Genomic DNA, 19,709 nt, shown 5'->3' on the forward strand with positions numbered 1-19,709 from the left:
AACAGGACACCACACATCAAAGTCTGTCTTATTTCGTACGTTATTACTGAACATTGGTAAATTGTGTATATCATTCTGTACTTTATTATTAGTCAAGTCTGCACACCGCTAAGTATGTGTTTAAATGTTCCTGCTGTAACTAAAGAACTTCCCACGTGGGATCAATAAAGTACTTATTATTAATGGAGAAACGAGGGGGTTGTGGAATAATGAGACGGATAGCATGGACCTGACAGACCGAATAGCCACGTCATAAATAATCCTGATGTCATCCGCATCACAGCAATAACACGAGCATAACATGGGTCAAAAAGATTAAATCCAGAGAGATACAGGTGGCCAGGACAACCAGTTCTGAAACCCCGTTTCCCTGATTTGTCCGGCAGCATTCCTTTGACTCACCACTCTCTCACTCACAGAGCACCATCTCCAGATTAAGAAACACAAAAAAATCTTTGACCCTGAAGCAGTCACTCTTGGGCACATCCGATTTCAAAATCATCCTATTTAACTGGATTTGGCTTCTGAAATCCTTTCTGGAAATCTCCCCCTTCACCTTAATCCCTGTCACAGGAGATTCCTTAGAACCTCCCTCTGACCAAGCACTTGGTTGTTTCCGCCAGTATCACACCTCTTCCTCTATGCACGAAATGTGATCCAGCGTCTCGAGGCGCTTAAATGATGCAAGTTCCTGAAAATTGCTTTATCTGTTCAGAAAAGTGTCTTAAGAAGATGGCCAAGTTCATTGACCAAGTGTCACGGATCTAGGCAAGTTGATTGAAATAAATTTATTTGGTAATAAACTGGAGGTTTATAACATTAAAAGCCGGAAGCACGCACACTACAGCACTGAACATTTTTAAACAAGACAGTTTATTTGATGGCAATCTGTGGTCGGAGGTGCTCAAGCTAACAAATCAGTGAAAATCAGCGCAAACGAGGCTCCATTACAGTACACCATTTATCACACGTTCTCAATTTTCTAAGTGTCCACGTGCAGTTTCCGATACAGTGCGAACGTTGCTGAACAAGTGCAAACACATTACAGAAAAAAAGTGCATAAAACGTGCAGAGGAAAGCTGTCCTTATAAGTCATATCTACTTTCATTGAAAGAAACTGCTCGATACAAACACGTATTCAAATATGGAATTATCAACTAAGCAAGAAGAAATATTCCCAACATTTACTCGCTCATAATTAAATAATCCCAATCTTGAAGGTTTCTCACAAAACGAAAGCCGTTTTAAAAAAAAAATTCTAAATCTGGCGTCTAAAAAAGGTATTTTACTACAATCCGCAAATTGATTACAACTTAACTGTATTTCAATTATTTTCATCTCGTCTGTTCAGTTCACAAAATGAATAGACTTGTAAATTGTGAAGTCTTTTAAAAAGACAGGGCAGGCCTCTCACCAGCTTCGGGCCCGATTTTTACGCTTGTTGTTGTTATGAACTCTATTTTTCTCTCGCAGAGAGCAATAATATCTGGTCACGATTTGCCTGCATTGGTCGCATTTGACTGTGCAACACCAATGGAATTTGCAGTTGCAACTGCTGATTATTTCCGTTTTCCTCTCCTCTGGCTTGAGGCCGCACTCACCACATAGCCGTCTGCAGCTCCTCCTCTCCCACTGGGAGAGGTTCTTGCTGGCTTGGAGGCACTCTCTTCCTTCTGTCCCCTGCAGTCCCAGCGAGGCGTTACGGACGCAATAATCTGGAGAGTCCTCCAGGTAGACAAGTTCGGTCGGTTGCACCGCACTGAACGCATCTGCGATCGCTGCACGGTTATCCGCACTGTTCCCGCCTTTCATACGCCGCTTTTCTAAGTCAATTTTAACGGCTTGTTCGTGTTTCACCTTAAGGAAGTTCCCGATGTCTCGAAAGTTAGCCAACTGGAGCCAGCATGTCTGGATGCTGCAGCTCCCCGACACCCCGTGACACTTGCAAGTTCGCTTCATGGTCTCTCTGACAGCCTACAGAATCAACATCGAAATTATAAATTAAAACTCTCCTTAACTCATACCCACAGTAGGCTAAATAGTGATATGCTACCACATCTATTCCAACAGCACACAAAATGTTGGATGAACTCAGGTTAAGTAGCATCAATAGAGGGGAATAAACATCGGGCCGAGAGCCTCCATCAGATTTCCCGCATCGGCAGAATCTCGTGTTTATTCCCACAACTAGTAGTCTAGTTATAATTTATTTGCTTCCATCACAACCAAATCCAGATTTGCAAGATGTTACGGACAGAATTGCTCGATTTGTTGATTCAGTCTGCCTCATAATAGATAATCTGGATCCCACTTCAAGCTTTTACAGTTATTTATATTCAAGATCAGCGCTTGATGGATCCAATAAACGACAGAACTCTTACTGAATACACAACTCTGTACTCAATGCAAATCGCCCGCATCTCTTTATTACAAACCCAGACCCACTAACGATCCCCGGTTTTAGGCTCCAGCTAACCCGAATAAAAATTAAAACTGCTCTGTGGGTCAGGGGGCAGAAACGGAAGAACAGCGCTGTTGGATGCGCTGCTTCCATCATTTAATGCTTTAAAAATTCAGATTTCCAACATCTGAAGGTTTTGCCTTTTAGTGTTGAAGGAATATGGATAAAACGGAGAATTAAAATTCCAAGGGAAACCAGAAAGTCAAACATGGCCTCTCCCTTCCAGGCACCTTTGGGAAGTCTAGCAGCAATACTAAAGAATGTTGCAACTTGCTAAGCCCAGACCGTGACTTTTTAAAGATAACAAAAAGCGACAGTGGATGGCTGTTAAGGAGTGGAAATTCCTTGGGGGGTGAGGGATGGAAGCAGTGGTATTTTAGACTGCGCAGTTACTGAGACAATGTGACCATGTGCAATCCATAAAATGAGAACGAAACGATTTTTCCCGCTTCTCAGACGCACATTACTCTGAAAAAAGTATGTCAACCAGTACTTCATTACTCTCCAAGTAGAAAGTACAGCAGCAGCATCGAGGCTGACACTTGTCCTATCGAAGGTCCAGACCCCGCTGGGTACGGATTGTTATTGATGGTCCCAGTCGATCTCTAGCCAAGAGAAAGGACATACAATTTCCCTAACCCTCCGGGAAGTGTAAATGAGTACACGCCCCTGAATATTGTTTTCGAACCATCACTTCCAAGACCGCGATGTTGAGATTCAAACAAGACATTGCAGTGAATGTGAATATACCTCAGATCATCACTTTGCGTCACAATGTAACATAAGAAAATTTTAGCGCAGTCCATATACTTACACTTCTTCCCGCTTCGTTATTGTGGAGGTTCATAGCGGCTCTGGAATCCTGTCCCGTCTCCAGGGCATCGACAAATTGTTCTGAAATCCGTTCTCCAAATTCAATATTGTCGCTGCATCCTCCCCAAACCCACCCCCGTCCTCCTAAAAGAAATTCAGATATGTCAGCATTGATAGCAATACAAAAGTGGTGAGATCTTTTGCCGAAAGTGCATTAGAAATAAGCATTAAAACATTTTAAACTTCGGGATGCATTCTAGGCATACAACAATGTAAAGATCCCTTATTAAGGATAGCCAACTTACCAGCCTGACCACTTCTCGATTCATCGCAACCACAGTTGGCGAAGTCCCCCAAACTGCAGTTTCTTGTCAGGGTGTACATGACACCTGCAGAACTTATCGCATGCACGAAAGAAGTTTCTCTCGTAGCTAATAAAAGAACAACATGAGAGAATGGGGATTAATGAGGAAATAACCAACTTTAAAAGAAACACTGGAAACTATACGATGGGTGCTTACCACTGCGAAGGCCGTTGTGCGTCGAAAGTTGCAGTGCGTTCTCTGGACAATTCCAGCGGTCCCAAGCGAACTGGTGCTTACATTCGTCGATCCCGGATTCCGCTCCCGCAGCCACACTGCTGGAATAAGTCAGGAACGCCTGAAAGAAAAGTTCGCCCACGACCAATTAGGCGAATGGTTGGGTCCTTATCGGCACCAGTAAGGCGAACGATTGATTTCGCACAACTTGTGAACCTCTACGGAGCCAGGTGTAGTAACACGTCTGGAATAATTACTATTCATACTGCATTCAGTTTTATGCACTTTAAAGTTCCAAAACATTCAACATGTTGGTAAAGTTACTACTAGTTTTTTTTAAATGAGGGGGTAGAAATCTTTCACCAACTAAAAAGCAAAGTGTTAGGGGGCGCGATGAAAGGTCCTTGCAACCTCGTAAAATATTACTGGCAATTCCAGTGATTAGTGGAATGCTGCTGCATCTGCGAGTGTACGAGATCCAATAAATAAAGTAACTTAAAAATCGACGAACAAAAAACATTTTAAAAATAGTTCATATTGTTTAAAGCTCTAATTCGTAAAATAATTCAAAATAGTATCACTCACCTTCGGTCCAGTCATCAAAAAGTTGTTTACAGACCTGTAACGAGAATGTTGTGACTGTTTAATTTGAACACTACACTTTTCCCTACACAATGAAATAAATTGTTAACTTGTTGCAAGGCGAGCTTACCATGATACGGCTGGAGTAACGAGCACCAAACAAGCAATTATTTCAGCGAGTTTCATCGCTTGTTAGGATTCTGTACTTTTTATTTATTCTTCTGGACTCAAAGGACCGAGCGTGGAATTGAGCTCTGAGGCAGCTGCTCCACTTTTTATATGGGGTGCCCAACGGTCAGGAAAATTACTTTTGTTGTAAATTAACCAGTTCGGAACCGAGAAATGTGTAAACAGATAGCGCAACCAATCGCAGACAAGAAAGGCCATATAATGAATTTCAAAAGGTTGTTGTTAGCACTTTATCACCAATAGTCATTTATTGAATCTTTCACAATGAAGTTAATCTCATGTCATTCCCTCATAAGATTTAATCCTTAATTAAATTAGTCACATTACAAGGTGTTTGTTTTAACTTTAAAATATATTAGCTTGTTTCGTGTTACGAGAAATCTTACTTGTTTCATCCTGGCAGTGTGATTATTGTAACAATTTACGCATTATTTTTCATTACTTTCTCCCAGTTATCTTTACTAGAAATATCGTTAATTGGGAATCATGTAACAACTATAGACAGGTTATTTAACTTGCATCTGGCAAGTGAGCGGAGTTGCGTATTGATTTAGTTTCGATTACACTGCCGAGGCTTTGTTCTACCGAAGAGGATTTGGGAGTCTACGTGTAATATACTACCCGTCTGGCTAAAAAATGCTGGAATTTTGTATATTTCCAGGCTTAATGGCGAATCCCTTACTCATTCTCATTTTGAAAGGGAAATGTTAAACTTGCAAACAACATGGCGCCCGTGTAGGAAAAATATACAGTTTAAGTTCTGGTACAGTACTGGAGTATTGAAAGTCTGCTGCTAAGATATCAAATTAATCAATTTATCTATTCGTGAGTTGTAACGGTCTCAAACTCAAATTCCCACATGCGCTGATCAACACTTATCCCAATCAACATATTAAGAATTGGCTGTTCCATGAAGAGATTGTAAGTAGCAACTTCTAAAGAAATTGCCCACTTGCCCGTATAGAATAAGAAAGTTACTTAGTTTTGTTACTCTGACAATCTTAAGCACGCTGTCACGCGCGACTCTAATTTTTAGATGGGTACATTACGTTTAATGCACTATTTTGACAAATTATATTAGAACGGTTATCGCAGCTAATTGGAGGAATCAGATTAAAGAACGTCGACCTGAAACTTGTCAATATTGCCAGCAGCTGATGGCTTTATTAGTTCAAATACAATTAAGTTTTAGCTAACGGTGCGAGACCATTCCAAAAGTAGTCTCACACAAATTGACTTCATGCTGGCTTCAACATAACTGTGGCCCATGTCAAAGCAACTAAAATGCTTGCGCTAAATAAGATTACAAACTATGCCACCATTAATAACGAATAGCTGGGACGATTGGTTTTCAGCGAATAATCAGGATCACGGTGAGTAACATGGAGATCTGGGGAACCTGGAGGGACAACATTTTTTCGGAGTTGTTCAATGGGCTGCATCTTGCTTTCTGGAAAAACGAAAGACCCCCCAAGTAAGAATTAGTTGGCCGTGATATACATCCTCGGGCTAGTCTGACATCTCTGGGATGCAGTAGCTCAACTGGATAATGTATGAAAATGTACTTCCATATGTACTCGCTTTCACGCCGCGAAACACTGCGCATTAGTTTGTGACTATACTTTGTCTGCAATCTTCCAAGTTTTATCTTGATTTTAAGATTACACATCAGCGTCGTTATTTTAAGATCTATTAATATTACGAAATGATTAACAATCAAATTAATGCATGTTCCACTAAGGCAGTTGATATTATTTACAAATTACGGCCTTAAACTCCCATAAGACTTAGAGATGAGTTTGATTATGTTTAACAGAGAAATCTACAGCACATTACAGACCCTTCGTCCCAGAATGTTGTGCCAACCATGTAACCTACTGTAGAAACTGCTTAGAATTTCCCTACAGTATAGCCCTCAATTTTTCTAAGCTCCACGTACCTATCTAATAGTCTTTTAAAAGACCCTATTGTAACCGCCCCTACCACTGTCGCTGGCAGTGCATTCCACGCACCCACCACTCAGAGTGAAAAACTTACCTCTGACGTTCCCTTGTACAGTACCTACTTCCAAGCACCTTAAAACTATGCCCCCTCGTGGTAGCCATTTCAGTCCTGGGAAAAGCCTCTGGCTATCCACACATTCAATACCTCTCATCATCTTATGCATCTCCAGCAAGCCACCTCTCATCCTCCGTGGCTCCGAGGAGAAAAGGCCAAGTCCTCTCAACCTATTCTCATAAGGCACGCTCTCCAATCCAGGCAACATCCTTGTAAACGTCCTGTGCACTCTCTCTATAGTATCCACACCCTTCCTGTAGTGAGGTGATCAGAACTGAACAGAGTACTCCAAGTGGGGTCTAACTAAAGTCTTATATAGCTGTAACATTACCTCGTGGCTCTTGAACTCAATCGCACAGTTGAAGGCCAACGTGCCATGTGCCTTCTTAACAGGAGCTTTGAGTGTCCTATGGACATGGACTCCAAGATCTCACAGATCCTCTATACTACCAGGGGTCTGACCATTGATATTATATTCTGTCTTCAAATTTGACCTACCAGAATGAACCACTTCACACTTATCTGGGTTGAACAACTCCAATTTTTGTGTCATCAGCAGATTTACTAACTCACCTTTCTACTTCCACATCCAGGTTATTTATTAACATCACAAAGAGGAGGGGGTCCCAGAACAGATCCCTACAGAGAACAGTGGTCACGGACCTCCATGCAGAATATGAACCATTTACAACCACCCACAACCACCCTTTGCCTTCTGTGGGCAAGCCAATTCTGGATCCACAAAGCAAGGTCTCCTTGGATCCCATACCTCATTACCTTCCTGTTGAGCATTGCTTGGTGAACCTTATCAAATGCCTTAGTGAAATCCATATACACTTCATCTACTGCTCCACCTTCATCAATGTGCTCTATTACATCCTCAAAGAATTAAATCAGGCTCCTAGGCATGACTTGCTTTTGACAAACCTATGCTGACTATCCCTAATCAGATTAGGTCTCTCCAAATGCTCATAAATCCTGCCTCATGATCTTCTCCAACAGCTTGCCCACCACTAAAATAGGACTTACTGGTCTGTAATTTCCTGGGTTATCTCTACTCCTTTTCTTGAACAAGGTAAAAACATTTGCAATCGTCCAATCCTCTGGTCCCGTCCCTATTCATGATGCAAAGATCATCGCCAGAGGCTCAGCAATCTCCTTGCTCGCTAGCCTGTCAGGGTCCGGTCCGAAACCGCGTTCCGGGTTTTGATCCGGTTCGAGGGCTCCGGACTCCGAGTCCTGCAGTTGTCCCTCCCGTCACCCGTGATCTAGTTAGGACCCTCCTGGTTCAAGGAGGCACACCTGTAACTCATTGAGCTGCAGGTGTTTATAAGGGGCCTTGGGACGGGGACTAGGCGGGTGGTCGTTTTGTTCTGGTTCCCGTTTTCCGCCGGCTCTGAACTCTGCTTTGCATTCTGTGATTCCGCCCGGGCTCAGATCTTCTCTTCATCATGCTTCTCTGCCCCGTGCCTGTACTACCAGGTTGGTCCGCTCCCCCACCGTTCTTCCCATGCGCTGGTCCCGCTTCTCCGCTCGTTTGTTTTGTTTGCGCGGTTGCGCTGTCTGCCGGCCGTTTCCGAATTTCCCGTTGTCACGACTGTTGTGTTGGTCCCCCTGGACCTATGCCTATTTCTACCCCTAGCCTCCGTCGGGAAGGTCCGGCCGACCTGCCGCTGCCTGGCGGTGGTTCCGCCCCGGCCTTCTCTTTCGCCCGAACCCTGGGATAGTGCCCCGCACCCGCCTAGGGGTTCGCGCCTTGCCCAGGCCTCCGCTGTTTCCGCCTGGGGGCGTCCCTACCCGGGACATATGCGGCCCGCCCAGGGAGGGCTCTCCGCCAGCTTATCTAGCCTGCCTGAACGAACCCCAACTTCGGGAGCCCGCTCCGCTCTGCCTGCCTAAACTCTGTCTACCTGAACCCCAGCTCTACCCTTTAGTGCCATGGCATCCCCATCCTGTCCTCCCTCTAGTACTTCAGTGTCTGCGTCCTGCGTTTGGGTCCATCCGGCCCTCTTGACATAGCCACAGTAGCCTGGGGTAAATCTCGTCCGATCCCGGCCACTTGCTGTTGAAGCGGACGCTACTGTTGTAACTTTAACCCATTCGTAATGGTAAGGTTTAATTCCGATTTGACTGGAACTAAAAATAATTTTAGAAACTAGATTAGAATCTTTCTGGGGAAAAATGCAAGATAGGGGATGAAATATACACATCGTCGGAGAAGTTGGATAAATATTTTATCACCAGTAATAAAAATGCGCAGTATGAAATTGTACCAAATATGTCGCTTCAAGCATTATTAGAACATTTATTCACCAACTACAATAGAACTTTTGCATTCCTTATATAGAGTGTAATTTAGAAGGGTCACAGCGAATTAGGTGCATTTTTAATGGTTGCATCGCGTAGTGAAAAATTGAATTCAAAATTCCATGACTGGCCTCATCTCGTAAACTTGTCATTCTGGTTCACTGAAGCATCTAATAGCACCTCCTTTAACCTCCCCTAGGAGAACCATGGCGCTATGTTTAGTCTTTATTTCATTCTCATTGCAATTTGTTCTCAAAGAATGCGCAAAAAGTTAATTGTTCTGTCAAATGCTAACGCGTGGACTGTCTAGGGCAGGCGTTGTCTGACTGTTTAGCCAATCGAGCGCCATCAACAGAATATCAAATATGAAGTCATCATGTTTATGGATTAAATAATTTACCATTGGGAAATTTTTCGGAGCTTTGATGGGTGGTGGTTTCAACGGAGGTCTCTTGTTTTCGCGTAGTTCCGGGATTCTGCTGAAGTAAACACAATAGATCGAGATCCACGTTCACTTTTATGAAACTCAGCTGTACAAATTTAATAACTTCCTGCCCGATATCCGCCATTAAAACTATCAACCATATTGCCTACGTTCTGTCTTTACCTACATTATCTCATCCGTCCTACAAACGAAATCTTCAACAATATTGTTAACTCAGCCAGAATTATATCAGCCTTTGTTACCGCGGAGTTCGGTTGTAGGGTGGAGAAACTAGAATACGAATTCTACCCGAGAGAATGCTACACAATTAGTGTGGTGACTTTCAAAACAAAAACGAAGCCCATCCATTGCCATTTTGATAAACTGGGGAATAATATTTTGCGGCTAATTTATCCTGGAGCGACAGTAGGATCTTATTGCAGATAATAGTTGCAAACCCTTTTGCCGATGATTGGAAAACGCTTCGGAACACAGGCCACAAAAGGTGAAAGTTTTATTTTATATACGTCACAAACTCTCACGATGCAGCACTCATGCTTCCATCCACTTTATATAAATTTTAAACACTGACAAGGTCTACAACTCTCTATCGTCCAATCCAATCATTTAAACCCGAGTTTCAGCCGTACCTGCCTTTAAATTAACACCTCTTTAATCTGTTTCAGTCATGTATCAAGATTAAACAGCTGAGTAAAAATGTTGAGAGCACAAAGTGTTTTACAAGCATATACAATTAAGCAAGCCGCGTTCCTACGTAGCCAAACTCGCACAGATTGTATTATAGGAAGTTATAACTTTGAAAATAATGGAATACTTGTACTTTTATTGAAATACAGGTATGCCAAAAGAAGTTTCACGCAACTGACCCTAGTTCGGATTTAACGCTCATCACCTGTTCAAGATAATTAAGGAAAGGGTTTTCATCTTTGCATTGAATTCTCAAATCGCTTTTATAGATGCACGGTAATTCTAAATTTTAAATGCCAAAATTTAGATATTTAACCTGTTCATTAAAGGTTTTAGATGCCTAGGTGTTATTATTGAGAGGAAGTCGATCTAATGTAATAGTCTCTACGCCTAACTAATACTTTAAACCCACCCTAGAATTCATAGTAACGAAAAGTGCGGTTCTGCCAAAATTTACTTCTGACTCTCACTTTGTTTGATTAATTGCCATGTAGATTTCTATCAGTATTTTGTGGGTACTTATCTCATTACGGTTTTTGTAAATGCGCCATTCTCCGCTCTAAAACGTTAAAAGTCGTTACACCAATTTAAAGAGGCCCTGAATTAAAGGGGATTGTGATTGATTTCAAAATTGATAATTATTTACATTTAAATTAAATTTCTATAGTTGTGAAGTGTAGTTGATACCTGTGGTTTACGTTGGGCGTCTTCAAAACTCCTACTCTAATTAAATTTTGCCATATTCAGACACGAATTTTCCATGAATTGAATTTATACGGATAATTATTCTTTTTTTTGGGCTCATCATATCCTTTGATAGTGAGGAACTCGCTATTTGAAACTAATTAGAAACGGCAAATCTTCAAGACTTCAAGGGAATCGCGGATCTCGAAAACCCCAAATGTGTTTCAAACAACACTTTATAAGTGTGAATTTCTATTCTAATCCCGTTAAAGCAAAGAAATTCTCTCGTTAGCATAAACTGTTCAAACGTGTTATGGGACAAATGGGCAGATTTAAAACTTGTTGCAGCTCAACGGCTGAATTTCAATATGATAGAACCTTTTCCATTCTATTGTGCGAGAATGCGGTTGATCATAAGTGTTTCCATTTCAAAGTTAACTTACGAATAGAAGAAAATGAAGTTTGTAATATGCACCGATCCATTCTGAAATATGAATTTGAAAAGTTAACGTTCTGTTTTTGAGATTTAATGGAAAAAATAATGGGAATAAGTATTCTTGAGTTTTAATTGGACTTCGACCAATTAATTACGCAAATTAATAAATCTAAGTATTTCTGATGTCCTTAAAAATTGTTACTAGTAATCATGCATTTGCAAAATAGAAAATTAGTATAGGTTATTTAGGACCTAATTTGTGGTATTGTATGCAGTTCTGGTCACCTACCCACAGGAACAGTCATCAGAGTACAGAGAAAATGTACACAGTTATAGGGAAAGGTTAGGACGTTATTCTCTGGAGCGTAGGAAAATGAGGGGTAATACAGATGTACAAAATTATGAGGGGTATAGAGAGGGTAAATGGCAAAAGGCTTTTCCCACTGAGGTTGGGCGAGACTAGGGGTCATAGGTTAAGGGTGAATGATGAAATATTTAATAGGAACCTGAAGATGAATCTACACTGTGTGGAATGAGCTGCCAGTGGAAGTGGTAAATACGAGTTCGATTGCAACGTTTAAGATAGGTTTAGATGAGTACATGGATGGGAGGGCTACGGTCCAGGTTCGGCACGGACTGGATATGCCGAATAGCCTGTTTCCCGATTAAAACGTTAGCCGTTGATTTTATGATAGAGAATCGTTTATATTTTTACTACAGCCGCTGTTATTTTGAGTTTAAACAAGCCAAAGACCTTATCCAGCAACATACCCAGCATCTGCAGGATCTCTTGTGTTTATGATTTTATCCAGTGTTCGGCGCTCATAGATTGGGAGTCCGGCTAAGTCCACTTGCCCAAGACTGTACTTCGTTGTCTGGAGAGATTGTTATATAGAATCGTGCTGCAGTATGTATTAAATAAATATGCTTACTGCCTGTTAAGCCGTTGGTATTTAGGAAGGCAGTGAAGGGCCTCCATCTGTCTGCCCTTGGCCATCTTCTCTATTGTGCCCCAAGTGTAGTTCAGGATCCTTATTTCTGTTGTCTTTGGCCTCCCGCGTTTCCTCCGTCCTTCGGAGGTCTAACGAAGTGCTGTTAATGATGGAGTTGGCCTCATCACGTGTCCATTCCCTCTCCAACGTTTCCTCATGATGATTGTGGCCATGCCCTGGTGATGCCACTGAAGGAGTAGGGGGTGGTTGGAGATCTTTCTTGGCCAAAAAATAGTTTTCCGGAGGCTTGTGGTGTGGAATGTCGATAGTTTGGCAAGGTCGCGCTCTCATGCGCCAGCTTCCGACCTGTGTAAGAATGTGGAAAGAGCGCAGCTCTGGTACAGCTTCACTTTGGTGTGGACGCTGTACTTGTTTGAACCCCATATGTTGTTCATTTATCTGAAGACGTTTCTTAAATAAATGTAGCGAGGGGGTCGTATAGCATAATGTAGTACCATCTGATGCTCGCCGTGTCAGAATCAGATTGTATGTTGGCGAGGACGGTAAAGTGTAAAGGAGGGTTAGGTAACTTAGGTTATCATCGGCATTGTAGGTCCTGAGAGGTAGGTCCTGCCTAACCTGGCGTTTGGTAGCTCACACACCATCTATGGAGGGAAATTAACAGTCGTCGTTACGGCCGAGATCCTTTATCAAACGTCGACTGTTCATTTCCCTCCATAGATAAGTGCCTGATCTGCTAAATTGCGCATTTCGCTTATGCTGCACCAAATTTCAAGCACCTGCAGAATTTCATGGGACTTGTGGCGTTTTGGAGGAGGTAGCTGCTTTGTTTTGTTTTCGCTTCCCGTACATCCCAGGCTTTGTTCCTGTGTTTTATTAGGAAAAGGCAGTACCTAAGGTGTAGTGTCAGCCGACGCTAACTAATTCCAAATGGCAAAATCGCACATCCAAGCTCCAACGCAATTAGTTGAAGGCAATATATGGGATATTATAGGAAATCCTTCCTTTTGGATGAGATGTTAAACAGCGACGCTATGTGGTACCTGCAGTGATGTGTTAGGGTCCTGGCTCTCCCTCCAGTTGAGGGGAATTCAGTGTTTCGGTCAGTGGACACGACTTCCTCAACCGCGGAGCCAGATTGGCAATTCGTATTATTTTGAAGGGGCACGTGTGAAGATGTTTATTTTAACCTCACATAATTAGGTAAGTCCATGAATGAGATCACACTCAGGATGGAGGAGGAATATCTTGCATTCCTTCTGGGTAGACTCTAACCTGATGGCATGAACACCCATTTCCCTAACTTCCGATAATTGACCCCACCCCTTCACCAGTCCCCATTCCTGTTTCCCTTTCTCATCTTGTCTCTTAACCTGCCCATCACCTCCCTGTGGTTCTCCTCCGCTTCCCTTTTTTCCATGGTCTTCTGTCCTCTCCAATCAGATTCCCCCTTCTCCCCCCTATCTTTCACCAATCAACTCTCCAGCTCTTTACCCTTCCCACTCCCGGTTTCACCCATTACCTGCCACTTTGTACTTCCTCCCCTCCCCCCACCTTCTTTCACTGATTGCTCCCCTCCCTTTCCACTCCTGAAGAAGGGTCTCAGCCCAAGACATCAACTGTTTACTCTTTTCCCTGGAGGCTGCCAGAACCACTGAGTTTCTCCAGCAGATTTTCTCATCTTTTAGATAAGTACAAAAACAGGAAATGTGGAGTTTTAAAAGTCACTTTCAAATAATCAATGGGATAAAATTTATTTGGTAAATACGTCATCTATTTGTGCCCGTCATTCCTTGATACAGTTCAAGGTAGTGCATCGAGCGCATATGTCTAAGGACAAATTAGCCTGTATCTTTTCCAATATTAATCCTATTTGCAATAGATGTAATATTGAGGTGGCTAGTTTTATACATATGTTTTGGTCTTGTATCAAGTTATATAATTTTTGGAAAGAAGTCTTTAAAACCTTATCAAAAGTCTTGAATTTGGATCTACAACTGAACTTATTTACAGCAATTTTTGGGATCATTCCATTGGAAGCAGGAGATAATCTTTTTTGGCTAGGAGAGCCATTTTGCTTAATTGGAAGGATTCTAATCCACCTACTGCTATTTATTGGCTTACCTCCATGTCCTGTTGAAGTTTAGAGAAAATAATAACTCGGACATTTGATACATCCTTTAAATCTGAGGAAACTTGGCAACCTTTTATTCAATATTTTCATATGCTCTGATCTATGGCCCTTCCAGTTACCTTTTCGAAGTGTTGGATTTGATCAGAAAGTTTTTCCTTTTTTCTTGCTTTCACTCTGTTTGAGCTGCCCAGTTCTTTTTTTTTGGTTTGTTTTTTTGTGTACATTTTAATTAGAAAAGTTTCTTTATCTTTTTTCTTATGAATAAGAGAAGAATCAATTATCTTCTTATATACTATTAGATTAATACTATATGATTTTGATCATGTTTATTTTACCTTTTGTATGAATTGTTATATATGTTTATATATGTGTACTCTTTTATTTAACTAATAAAAAGATTGATAAAGAAAGAAAAACTGGAAATAACACACAAAATGCTGGAGGAACTCAACAGGTCAAACAGCATCTATAGAAAGATGTTTCATGCTGGGACCCTGCATTAGGACTGGAGAGGAAGAGGGCAGAAATCAGAAGGAAAGTAGGGAGGGAAGAAGGGAAGTACAATCTGGTAGACCAGGTGAGGGTGTAGGTGGGTGGAGAGGGGAAATGATGTAAGAAGATGGAAGTGATAGGTGGAAGAGGTAAAGGACTAAAGAGGGGGAATCTCATAGAGCACTGTCGGCCATGGAAGAAAGGGAAGGAGGAAGGGAAATGGAGAGAGGTGATAGTAGGTCATAATGGTGAGGGAGAAGAGGTGAGGGTAATCAGAATGGGGAAGGGGAAAAGAGAGAAGGGGGGAGAGGAAATATCTATGTTCCCTGCTGTGGCCTCTTCTACACCCGTGAGACAAGAGGTACAAATAGATGGAGAGCCAGAATCTGTCTCCCATGGAGGGTGGTGGGGGTGTCTTAAAATGAAATTGATGAAGGTAGAGTAGTGGATGTGGTGTGTATGGATTTTGGTAAGTTTGACTTGGGTTTCTATGGTAAGCTCATTCAGTTGGTCAGTAGACTTGGGCCACAGGGAAACTTGGCTGCATAGATTCAGAATTGGATTGCCCACAGAAAGCAGAATAAGATAATAGATGGAGCGTATTCTGCCTGGAGGTTAGTAACCAGTGGTGTTCTGCAGTGGGTCATGTGGAACCCCTGCTGTTTGTGACTTTAAATATGTATACACACAACTTGGATGAGGAAGTGAAAGGGTGGGTTAATAACTTGGCAGATGCCATAAAGGTTGTTTTGTGCGTAGTGTAGAAGGGTGCTGTAGGCTACAATGGGACAATGATGGGATATAGAGCTGGGTTGAGAAGTGGCAGATGGAGCTCAATCCAGAGAAATGAAGTGATACACTTTGGAAGCTTGAATGCAGAGAAGATTGTTCATTGCAGTTAATATTGCTGTTCAATAAGACACTGGTTAGACCACACTTGCAGTATCTTGTGCAGATTTGGCCACATCATGGGAAGGATGTGGAAGGTTTAAAGAGGATGCAGAGAAGATTTACTAGATGTGGTCAGGAATAGAGAGCATGTCTTATGAATAAAAGTTGAATGAACTAGAGGTTTATGCTGTCGAGTAAAGGATGCTGAGAATTAACTTGATAGAGATGTACTGTATAAAATGTCAAGAGGCATAGGTGGAATGGACAGCCAGAAACTTTATTCAAGGTGGCAAAGGCTAATATGTGAACCTGAAGTGGGCCCGGATGATTTCCAAACTGGAGGAGCAGGGAACAGGCCACACTTGCCCCAAGTGCATAACACCTCATACCTGATGACCAAGCTTTTCCTGAGAACACTGAACCTGAAGACCAGGTTCTTCCCAGTCATTGAGAGGGAGTTTCCTCCCCACAGTCCTAATTTCTGATTACCTTCCCAATCTGCTCTAGCCAATACTTGTAGCACAGCTCAGCCCGTTCAAACCAGATCTCCAGCACCCTCAAGTGCTGAAAGGGATACTAGGTCAGTTGCACCAATTGGGGAAGAACATGGCCTCGTTTTTCCATGTGGTTAACTCTGGCCCTCGATGCCAACTCCAAATGGACGCAGATGCTGATCAATCTGCAAACCAACATTAGATTCAAGCTAAAGACAATGATATGTACAGAGTTTTCACTTGGGTCCCTACACTGCCTGGCAACATCACCCTTTTTTCTCTGGTCCTTCCTGATGGCTTTGGGAATGGCTCTATATGGCACACAAACAAGACAGGGAAGATCCTGTCAGTGACAGTTGGCAGCCCTGCCTGACTCTGGACTTGACAGGGAAGCTATCAATTTTTCACCCATTAACTTGGACTGCACTACAGATGTCTGTGTAGAGTAATTGGACCCAATTCCTGATTCCCTCCCCAAAGACCAGTTTGGAAAGCACATCCATCACGTATGCATGTTGTATCCTGTCAAAAGCTTTCTCCTGGTCCAAGCTGACTAGGCAGGCATCCAACCTTCTCCCTGTCCTGCACGTAGGTGATGGTGTCCCTGAGTAAAGTGCGACTGTCAATGGTCTTCCTTCCGGGTACAGTACAACATGGATTTAATCTGGGTTTAGCTTGTTTCCAATGGCCTTGGACAGGATCTTTTATTCTACATTCCATGGTGGCATAGCAGTGAGCATAATGCTAATACAGCTCAAGGCACCAGAGTTCAGAGTTCAATTCCAGTGTATTCTGTAAGGAGTCTCTGTACGTCCTCCCTGTGGAATGTGATTTTTTTTTTCCCCCAGGTGCTCAGGTTTCCCCTCTCAGTCCAAAGACATACCAGATAGGTTGATTGGTCATTGCAAATTGTCCTGTGATTAGGTTAGGGTTAAATCAGGTTTTCAGGGGTTGCTGGGGCAGCACGGCTTAAAGGGCTGGAAGGGCCTATTCTGCACTATTGCAAAATAATATTTTTAAAAATGAAATTTAACAGTGAAATGTGTCACTAATTTCTGACATCAGTCCCTTCTGCCCATTGTAACTGATGACCTCGTTGATGCTGACATGTTGTACTTTTCCAGTAGGCCCGGGCCCACCCGGTTCTACAGAACCAAGTATAACTCATCTGCTGGAGTTTTATTCGAGTCAGCTCCTCCAGGGGTCAGTAGTTGATCCATACTCTCCCGTTTGCTGTCGTCTGACACCCCTGTGATAGAGGACAGGAAGTTCTGGAAGGTTGTGGCCTTTCAGTTGTACAGATTGGCATAGAAGGAGCTGCAAATCCTCTATGTCCATCTGTGAGGATACTACTGATCTGTCCTCTTCCTTAAGGCTGTGGATCACAGAACTCCCACCCTCCCTCTGGTGAACATTTTGGAAGAAGTATGAGCAGGTTTCATCCTATTCCATGGTGGGGACTTAGAATCGAAGATGATTTTGAGGATTCGGTGGTGGATAGTTGGGCTTCACCTGTCGTAATTTCCTTTGACTGGAATTTTCACGGTTCCCTCTGACCCTGCCTTTCTTTCTGAGCCTCTTGAGGATGAAGAACTTCTTGCTGTTCCTCTTGGTCGCATCTCACCAGTGGTCAGGGAAATCAGAGGCACCTCCAGGTACTCCTATCTGCATACTCCCTCTTTAGTTCCTTAATGTTTTGAGGTCAGTAGCTTGATGTTCAGCTTCCATGTCCCCCTGTCTACCTTCTGGTCCTCCTGTTGAAGACAGGAGGCTCCAGAAGTCGATCCGGATGTGGGCTAAGCTGTCCGATTGTGACCAGGTGTTATGGGTGTTGCACAGCTTGATGACTTGAACAGTTTCCATCAGGAATTGGGAAGTGCATCAGAGTAAACTAACCAACAGGCTTCCAGTTGAAGATTCATTTCCCCCTTTTTGAACAGGAGTGGGATTTCCAGTCCTCTACTATCACCCATATACAAGGATTACTGGGATATTGTTATCTAATGATATCTCATGATATTTATCCTTGCTTCACTTGAAACCAGGGATGCAGCCTGCCTGGATGAGACAACTTGCTCATTTTTAAGCATTGTCTAAGCATTTAATAAATGACCCCAAAACTTTCCATACTTCTACCATTTTCCTTGCACCCGACTTTGCTAGTAAAGAATCTGATCATATGCTGGGGCATTTTAAGATAGAGGAAGAGCTGGTCTCTTAAAGAACATTAATGTGATAAGTCTCCAGGACCTGATATGAGTCTCATGTCATTGGTTGGAAAGCTATTGGAAGTTATTCTTATGGTTTGGAGTTGTGTGCATTTGGAAAGCAATGGCATTTTGCATGGGAGGGCACGTCTTTTTGTGATTTTTGAGAAGGTGAGAGTGATCAAGGAGGGTAGAGCTGTGGATATTGTCTACATAGATTTTTAATAAGGCATTGGACAAGATTCCTCATGGTAGACTCATCTAGAATATTATGATGGATGGGATCCATGGTGACTTGGCTGTTTGGATTCAGAGTTAGCATGCCCTAGCATAGAAGACAGATTAGTGATTCATGGGGATTATTCTGGCAGGAGCTCTGTGTCTACTGATGTTAGCAGGGATCCATATTGAGACCTCTGTTCTTTGTCTTGTGTATAAATGACTTGGATGAAAATGGGGATGTGCAGATGAGTAAATCTGCACGTGACACAAAGATTGGTGGTTTTGTGAATAGTGCAGAAGGATACCAAAGAATACAATGGGTGTTATTAGCTTAAAGAATTCAGCCCAACATCACAGGTTGAAAGGCTTGTGATGATCGATGCTCTATCAGTCTTCTGCACTGTCCTCAAAGCTTGCTTTCATACGCAGCTTTATATTAATAAACTTGAAATTTTTGCGTTTGTTTTTTAACTTGTGTATGGTTGAATACCCATTACTGAATTTTGTGCCATGCTTACAGAAAAGTAAATTGCTACCCTTTGTTTCTATCATTTAACCATCTCTCTATCCATGCTGAAATATTACTCATAAACCCATAACTGCAAATGTGTTGTACCCTTTTTATTTAGTGCCTTCATAAGATTTTTGAAAATCTAAATGTGTTGCATCTACCTGTTTTTCTCAAATACATTGGTTGTAATATCAAATTGAAAAATTCCTAATCTTCCTTTCATAAAACTGGGTTGACTCTCCAAACATATTATGATTTTCTAAATGTCTTGCTACCACATCCTTAATGATGGCAGGTTAACTGGCCTTTGGCTCCCTATTTTATCTCTTTTACCCTTTCATATATATTAATGTTACATTTTCTGTATGTTACTTTTCCAGAAATGTTGCTTTAAAATCTTTTCTATGTCTATTCAGCAGACAGATGTTATGTATATAGGATAGTTTTATCTATTTCCACACCCTTCATGCATGACACAAGGTGTACTCATGAGATTACTGGCTAATGGTGCAGTGGCATCGTACTGGATTTCCTGGGTCTGAATTCGGCCAGCTCCTTGCAGTTTCCATCTGTGCTGGGTTGAATATTGATCTAGCAACTCAGC

The 19,709-nt window shown here is 42.2% G+C and overlaps 1 protein-coding gene across 1 annotated transcript; it reads right to left on the bottom strand.

Moving 5' to 3' along the window:
• Positions 1-1,000: 1,000 nt before the first annotated feature.
• On the bottom strand, positions 1,001-4,428 carry LOC140739591 (protein Wnt-8-like). The gene is made up of 5 exons (XM_073067990.1): positions 4,399-4,428; positions 3,796-3,934; positions 3,580-3,705; positions 3,276-3,418; positions 1,001-1,974 (listed from the first exon to the last, which is right to left on the bottom strand). Exons 1-5 carry the CDS (start codon positions 4,411-4,413, stop codon positions 1,411-1,413), a joined length of 987 nt encoding a protein of 328 aa, XP_072924091.1. The 5' UTR covers positions 4,414-4,428; the 3' UTR covers positions 1,001-1,410.
• Between the last annotated feature and the right edge of the window lie 15,281 nt (positions 4,429-19,709).

Source organism: Hemitrygon akajei, chromosome 15 (assembly GCF_048418815.1).
Source record: "Hemitrygon akajei chromosome 15, sHemAka1.3, whole genome shotgun sequence".
Lineage (NCBI taxonomy): Eukaryota > Metazoa > Chordata > Chondrichthyes > Myliobatiformes > Dasyatidae > Hemitrygon > Hemitrygon akajei.

Bases quoted from the DNA above. Each gene is read 5' to 3' on its own strand.
- LOC140739591 (XM_073067990.1), bottom strand. The intron at 3,706-3,795 runs GTAAGCACCCAT...TTCTTTTATTAG, and splicing joins GCACAACGGCCTTCGCAGTG to CTACGAGAGAAACTTCTTTC. The intron at 1,975-3,275 runs GTAAGTATATGG...TTGATTCTGTAG, and splicing joins ATAACGAAGCGGGAAGAAGT to GCTGTCAGAGAGACCATGAA.